The sequence below is a fragment of the Malurus melanocephalus genome, unplaced genomic scaffold (genome assembly GCF_030028575.1).
Source record: "Malurus melanocephalus ecotype Western Australia unplaced genomic scaffold, MMel_1.1 scaffold_51, whole genome shotgun sequence".
Classification (NCBI taxonomy): Eukaryota; Metazoa; Chordata; class Aves; order Passeriformes; family Maluridae; genus Malurus; species Malurus melanocephalus.
Window position 1 is genome coordinate 738,849 of NW_026623283.1, and position 7,960 is coordinate 746,808.

At 46.1% G+C, this 7,960-nt stretch overlaps 1 protein-coding gene across 2 annotated transcripts in view; it reads left to right on the forward strand.

The window, feature by feature from the left end:
* Positions 1–2,279: 2,279 nt before the first annotated feature.
* The window catches only part of EGFR (epidermal growth factor receptor), a 152,487-nt gene continuing 146,806 nt past the window's right edge, over positions 2,280–7,960 (forward strand). The window contains exon 1 of one of the 2 annotated variants that reach the window (XM_057365321.1): positions 2,280–2,599. In XM_057365321.1, coding sequence (XP_057221304.1) covers positions 2,500–2,599 — 100 coding nt within the window. In that variant the 5' untranslated portion in view covers positions 2,280–2,499. The remainder of the gene's footprint in view (positions 2,600–7,960) is intronic. The other variant, XM_057365320.1, reaches the window with a different exon arrangement.

The window sequence follows — 7,960 nt, forward strand, 5'->3', positions numbered from 1 at the left end:
GCATGTTAGGACAGGATTTGGACCAGTTTCTCCACTGAATTCATATGCAAAAGATGATTTCTTTTTTTACYATGTTTAGTTTGGTTTTCATTTGTCACTTTGAATCCTTTCTCCTCCTAGTTTTTAAAAACTGTATTGCCTCCTACTGTGATAGCTTGGCACCCAGTGTTTATGTCTAGGGGCACATTTTTATTTGGTATTTACATACAGAACTGATTTAAAGTTCATTTCTTGGTTGTCGTAATCACATTTCCTTTATCATAGTGTAAGCTGTAATCATTAGGGTGTGCTGAGGATGCTTTGCAAATCTACCCTSCCTAGAAACTGATCTCTTTTTCCTAGGTCTCTCTCACTTTTAAAGATCCTCTTATCTGTATAAATAAATGAGAATTAACCATATACACAGTGTTTATTAAGTTGCAGAGGGTGAGAATCTTTGAAGCAAATTTTTACTAATATTGTATTGTATGCTCAAGTTGTGTCTTCAGTTACAGCCCTGTAACTGTAATGAGTTTTTAATGTCTGAATTTACTTCAAAGTACATATTTCACRTTATTTACAAAATATAATCAAACCAAATGTCAGCTACAGCATACGATGATGCAATGCAGTTCATCTTAATAAATTATTATGGGCATGTGGGATGATACATGGYTAAAGGCATGTGGCCAGGCATTGGGCTTTGCATTAGGATGACTAAATGGGATGGTAGTTTTCTTTGCCTAGTTAGRCCAACAACAAGTTAAACTATCAGATAAAAAAAGGATTTTACAGAGGAAGTTGACTGGTAGAGGGGAAATACAGCTCTCAGAGGAACATGCATAACAGAGGAAAAGTCAAGGTACACTCAGTGGCTGTTTTGCAATTCATTGTGTTCCAACACCCTGTCAGAGACACAGGCATTTATCACAGAATTTCCCAAACCTCATGTCATTATTGACTTTAATTCTGGATTTCCCACTTAATCATAGCAGTTTTAAGCCTTGATATCCTATTGATTGTATAACCCAAGTCTTCACAAGAGTATTGTGAAGAAATTACCACCAGTGCTCAGCAAGTTTGAGTGTTGAATCATGATTTACTCGGAGAAATCCCAGCCAGACAAGTGGCACTTCTATGTCCTATTTACAYACCTGAGTGACRGCACAGTGCTTCCTCCCACTTTCCAGAGAAACAGCCTGTTATAAAACCATAAGAATATTTTAATGAATATTGAATAGCTTGGATTTTCTTCTTGGGGGAAAGGAACATCATACACATACTGTTTTGCTTAGTGTCTGTAGATGGACTTGGAGCCCCTCCGGAACGCCTGTGTTATTTTGTATCTATTAAATAACTTGCTACACGGAGCAAGGAGAGCTTTCCCACAGCTGGCGGCAGGGGAATAGAAGCGGTGCAGGTACATAGAGACCCTGTTTATCCGTGTGCTGAACAGGCATAAAAACAGAGCTGTTTCATTTCACGCACACACCTGGCCTTACAAATATTGGGAATACAATGACCAGAACGAGAGCAGGACTATTCGCAGAGGCCGAGTGGGCTCCCCTGATTTCGGGCGGCAGAAACGAGGCCGGAGCTTCGGAGACGAGCCCCTGGGGAGTGGATTGGACCTTCGGAGCGGCTCCGCTGCTCCCCAGTGAAAAGCCTCAGCTGTCCCTTGCCCGCACTCCTCTCCCTGGCGCTGCGACGGGACAGCTCTCCCTGAGGAACGGGACGGAAYAGCGCCTCTGCTGCAACTCCCCAGGGACACCCGCACTGCTGCAAAGCCTCTGCACCCCCWCCACTCCCTGGCGGGGACACACGGGAAGGCAGAAGCTGCGTTAGGACCACGCCGCTTTTTTTGCGAGCAGCGGCGCAGATGCACGCTCATGCCTTTGGCAGCTGCCGGGCAGAAACTGCCGGGAAGTAGAAAATCCCCAGACACACCCTTCCGAGAAAGAGGAACAGCCAAACTATCTCGTCCCCTCTCCCATGTCCTCTCAACCTGTATTCCGGGACAGGTAGGGAACCCGCCCCTTCTCCACCTGGGCGGGGAAGGCGCTGCCGTATTCTCCTCCCCTCTCCTCCTTGCTCCCTCCCCATCCTCCTCCTCCTTGGCGTCCCCAGAGGGAGCCCCTGCGCTCCGCGACCGAGTGGAGAGCGTAGCCGGGCGCACCCCGTCCCACAGCCGGCTCCAGCCGCTCCGCAAGCCCCTGCGCATCCGCCGCCGCCTGCAGCAGGAGGAGCAGAGGTGGGGGGAAGGAGGAGGAGGAGGAGGAGGAGGAGGAGGAAGGCAGCAGCCCGCTCACAGTGGGGCACGCACGTGTGCGCGCAGACCTCGACGGCCGCTCTCCAGCATGCTGCTCGGAGCCGCGCAGGGCAGAGCGCCCGAGAGGAGCTGATCGCTGCCGCGGGAGAGGAAAAGAGCCGAGCGGAGCAGAAGCGGCTCCGCGGAATCGTCCGTGCGCCCGTCCCGTCCGATCCCCTCTCACCCCGCCGAGGGAGCGGCGATCCCGCAGCATGGGCGGCCGCAGCCCCCTCGCTGCTGCCGGGCCCCGCGGCGCCGCTGTCCTGGTGCTGCTGCTGGGGCGCCTCGCTCTCTGCCTGGAGGGAAAGAAAGGTAGGGGGGCGCGGGGAGCCAGGGTGCGGGGTCCCGCCGCCCTTTGCCGGCTGCGTCCCGGGGGACCAGGGAGCCGGGGCTGCGGGCTGCTCCGTGCTGCGACCTCCCGTGGGGAGCAGCGGAGGGAGAGTCCCAACTACTTATTTCCCTGGGGAAAAAAATCAAAACAAAAATCCCACCCCAAAACCAGAAAGAGACGAGAAACGGGGAGAAAACCAAACCTATAGCAGCGATCACGCAGCCCTGACTTCCTGATTCTTGGCTTATTTTCTTTTGTGGGGGTGGAGGAAATAAAAGGGAATAAGCCTTGGCACATCTCATCGGCTGTGCTTCTCTCCTTTATTGTTTCTTTTTTTTGCATCCCCACTTCCCACGTTGCCCAGTCGCTCTCCGGAGCGCGCTCCCCGACTCCCCTGCACCGACGCGGCGGGGAGAAGCCGCGGGGTTCCCGAGCGAGCACCGCTCCGGTAACCCGCTGTCACTCTGACCCGGACACCTCCGCTTGTCCTGTGCAAAGAGAGTAGCAGTAATAATAAAATAAAGAAATATGCACCTGGGGAGRGGTGACTGGAAAGAGGGGAAACTTWATGTGGGTTCTGGTTCCCCGGTTTTCAGAAAGAGGAGCGCTTTATCCCTGCCCGCTCCGGCGCGAAGGAGCCGCCGTCCCGTCCCGTCCCGTCCCGTCCCGGCGATGCGTGGGAACAGCACGGCGGGGCCGGGCCGTGGGGCTGCCGCGGCTGCTTGGGTTTTCCTTATTTATTGGAGAAACTGTCTCAGAGGGTGAGAATACTTTCCTGGCCGGTCAGACCCGTCGCATTTTCTCTGTGTGTGGTGTTCTCTTTTGTGAGTTTGGAGWGCAGGCCCCGGCTGCTGTTCCAGCCAGAGAGCAGTCCTCTTTATCTTGGAAATCTGCCAGCCAGAGGGAAAAATGCAGATTTGGGTGGTTTGGTTTTTCTTCTTTTCCTTTCATTCTTTTTTAAAGAAAAAGCGGGAGAACTATTACTTTTTGGAAGGGCTTTTTGTATTTCTTAGAGCAGCTGAGTTAGTCTTTCGTGACTGTGGRCTGTAAAGCCGCCCTGAAAGWGAGGAACACCCAATCCAAAAGAACTAGTTGCACAACCTTTAAAAAGCGGAAAGATTCTCTTGTACCAGAAATCAAGTTCATACCTGTTGTTGGTGTAACATGGCAGTTTTTCTTTCCYAGTTTTCTTTTTATTTATTTATTTTTCCCCACCCTTTGAAGCTGATGAGAAGTAAAGTGCCTCCATCTGCTCTGCCTGTGTTAAAAGTCTTTTGAGATTCAGTCTCAGGTGCACATGCCCTGTAGGATATGTARAGAGTGAGGAGAAATACCTTGTTTATAATGTTTTATTCTGTGTCTCATGAACTTAGGAGGTTGCCAGTTTTTTAAGGATTACTAAATAATCAACAGCTATGTGATAAATCCAATAGATTATTCTTGGGATGTTGTGTCAGCAAGTAACTGTTCCTCTGGTAAGATCTGGAGGCTCAGTGGCAGAAGTGAAGGCAAAAGGATTTCTCCAGAAAGCATTTATCAGTTGATTGGACTTTATTAATTTCTCCCCACACTTTAAGATAAGGAAGAAAATTACTCAGAGGTACAAAATGAAGCAGCATTTRAGAATTGTGAGATACTGACTTGAAGCAACAGGTCCAACGGGTAGTAGAGGATCAGTGTATGTTGGGGACTGACTGACTCCTTGGTCAAATGATGGGACTTAGCAGCAAAGTTCCGAGTAATGCCAAAATAAATGTGCTGTCATAAATATATGCAACTCTTCTGAGTTTTAAGACCAAGTTCTGTGGATATTTACAAGTTCAAATCGCATGTGAAATGACACTTTTTCAAATTTGAGCGTGATTTGTTCTATTACCAAAAGGAGATGTCTCAAAAAAAAAAAAAAAAAGGTGCTTAGGCAACTGCTAGAAGAAYATCAGAATCAGCCTATAAAATCTGATCAACATAATGTTGGAATGGAAATTTAAATACGATTGTGTCTTTTCTCAGAATTGTAGAATTATTTTTCTTTAATATAGATAAGAGAAAACTGGTTTTGTTATAACATTGTAATTATTAAAAATTTTTATAAAAAGTGCCTTATTGAGCATATTCCAGAACCAAACAGCACTGCTCAGAATTGAAGTATACTCATSACAGGGATCAATACCCACGTCTATCTACCTGCTCTGATGTTGACCCACATTGACCACAGAGGAACTAATTTGGATTTCCACTAACATACTCTGGGTGGCCTTCTTGGTGGTACCTGAGATAAATACCTGTGATAGCTGTCATTCCACTTACACTGGATGCATTTGACTCTTGTCCGCTTTGTGTGCCAGTGCTCGGCGACAGTGCTAYGGTTCAGCAAGTTTCTTTTTGTTGGTATACATTGGTTTTATATCTCTAGTTTTGATCTGTAGCTGCAGCTGCTCTGGGGTGGSAGTGTGCTTCTCTGTGTCAGGAGCATGCACGCAGGCTTGCTGGGCAGCTTGGGAGCTGCTGGAGTGTGCTGTGGTGGCTTTCTGTACCTGGAGTCTTGTGCAAAGGACTGAGTTCTTTAAGGATATTGAAGTGTTCATGTGAAAGGCAAAACCTCTGTCTAATATGCTGTGCAATGTTTACTGCAGTGTGGGCTGTGTGTGTACTTAAAATGAGAATTGCTGCTCTTTGCATTGTCTTGTAGTCTCTGCACTGATTATTCCACGCTTACTTGTAACAGATGTGTACAAGTAGACTGGTCTTTTTGGGTTGTGCAGAGCTTGATCCAGTTACATGCAAGCATCCAGTGCCTTGTCAGATGCCCTCCAGAATGACCTGGCTCTATCTCTGTGGAGCAGAGATATGCAGGAGAAGCCTGTGAGCTGTGCCTTCTGTGGGASCGAGCATGGGGGTCTCCCAGGAGCAGGGGGCTGCTCACACATCCACAGCTTGGCTGAGGAATCAACAGTGTTCTCTGTCCACCTGGTGCCAGGTACCAGATGAAAGATGTCTCATGTTCCTGTTACAGTCCTGGGAGAGCTGCTTCACTGTTCTTTCATTCCTGCATTTTTTTCTATGTGGACAGGAGCTAATATTTTTGTGTAGGTATTTATCATTTGAGGTCTTGTCTGTGCAAYCATTTATAATTTTTTATTCTCCTTGCTAAACAACCAAGATTTTTTKGATTTGTAAACTAAAATGAATCTGTGCAGTCTTGATGCTAAATAGAGAAATGGAAACTTAGATACTGATATGGCCCACTTTGGTGAGATAATAGAAATAAATAAATAGTGTTGAGTGTAGAGCTGCTCTTATTTCAATGCTTCAATGTTTGATTGAATGATTAATTCAGTGCTTAATGAATGATTAAGAACAAAAYCCAAATAGCAGGGAGGGAAAGGTGAAATGCTAGCAGTCATACCCTTAATTCAGGCAATCTACAAAATACAGTGACTACATGAAAGATTTTACAAGAGGAAAGTRTATGTGTGTACTGTGAGCAAACTAGATGCTGAAGTGATAGTAAATACAAATACACTATTTCTTGCATCAGGAGTATATGAAGAGATTTGCAGATAAATAGGAAATCAAGATCAATGCCCTGAAGACTTTACAATCAGAATAGTCCATTGTAATTTATTTGTTCATTTATAAAGAGAGACTTTTGGGGAGTGTTGCACAATGCCATTATGGTCCTCAGGGCTGACTTTTGCATTTAGGTATCCATATATCATTGAAATCACTGGACTATGCTAGCTTTAGCAGCAAGATARCTGACTAGCCAAACCAGTTCTTTCAGAAGGTATCTTTATCTTACTTGAGCACAAACTGCCTTTGCTTAACAGCTCTTCAGAAACAAGCCTAGTGGAAGGTTTGCTTCATTTTAGGGAGGATGACAGTACTTCATGGAATGGTTTTGTATAGAAACTTGATGTTGCTACAAACTCCTGCCCTGGTCCAACTTACAGGAGTATGTGTGCATCAGAGAGTACAGTAACACTGTGTTTGTGAGTGGATTATCCCAGAAAGAAYTGATACTCAGAATTGGTGTCAGCATAAGTACTGCATTGATGGTTACGAGAACTTGTTTTAAGCCTCATGTTACACTTGGATCAGTATTGCAAAAGGGTTTGTGTAACATGAATTTGACTTGTAGAATTTTATTTGAGGGAGCTAGAATTGGCTCTACTCACAAAAGCATCTTCTGGCTGGTCTATATTAGGAATGATTCCTGTGGTGACCTGGTTGACAAATATTTATAAACTTAGGCTAATCAAAAYGGGGGTGAGGTCTAATTCTGTAAAAAGACAATTTGCTAGGTAGAATAATTGTCATTTTGGAAATGTGTGAGTGGCATGATAGGCATCTTAAAATTGTGTTTATAATTTCTCCCCGTTCTGCTGTACTGCTCTCCTTGAGCATCTACTAGTGGAAAATGAACTTCTGTCAGTCAGGATTCATCTGGCACAGGAATCACATTCAACTTGGCTAGGAAATTGTTAGTTTTATCAGAAAAAGAAAGTTACTAGGAAATGCAACAGAGCTTTTATTTGCTTCATCAGTGGAAGGATCGTTCTCAATTTTTGGTCCCTGCATTTGCCTTGTGGCAGTTGTTGCAGGTGTGTGGCCTGTGATGAGCACTCCAGCAGCAGTTTCTGCAGTGACAGGGACAGTCACCTGTCTCGCACTCACTCGAGGTCAGCTTGAGCAACACATCTTGCTGTAAGTGCAGAACTCACCTCTCTGGGTCCTGAGCAGTGCTTCACCCAGCACCTGGGATGGGGGCCACAGCCAGGAGCTGTGTGCTGAGGTTAGGGCAGGGGAGCAGGGATAATGACAAGGGGACCCTCAGCACCCTTCAAACAAGGCTGATGCAATGCCACTGGTGATGAGGGTKCTATAAAAGCTGTGTTGGATGTGACTCATCAGAAATCCCCCGGTCCCGCTGCATTTCATACCTATCTGCTTCAGAGAGCCCATGAAATGCATGAGGACATGGAGGGCCCACATTGTGGGTTTATCAGCATTGTGTAGGTGTTGGTAGAAAGTGCTCAGGTGAATTGTGTTTTTCCAGGGATTAATGGCACACGGTGTGGAAATGCACTGCTTGATGTTTTGTGTGGACTTYGACAGTCCTTGTTCAGCCTAATATAGTACACGCTAATCCTGTTAAGTACATACTGATTTGACCTTGTCCTGTGCCCCTTCTTCCAGGAACTTCCAGGAACACTGTTAGTAGGTACAGCATGAGAYCTAGTGGTGGTGTTTCTGTCTGTTATGGTTATGTTACTTCTTGACTTCCAACTATGGCAAATGGAATTGTAATGTTTCCTTTTTTATGGCTGAATTCTGCTGAC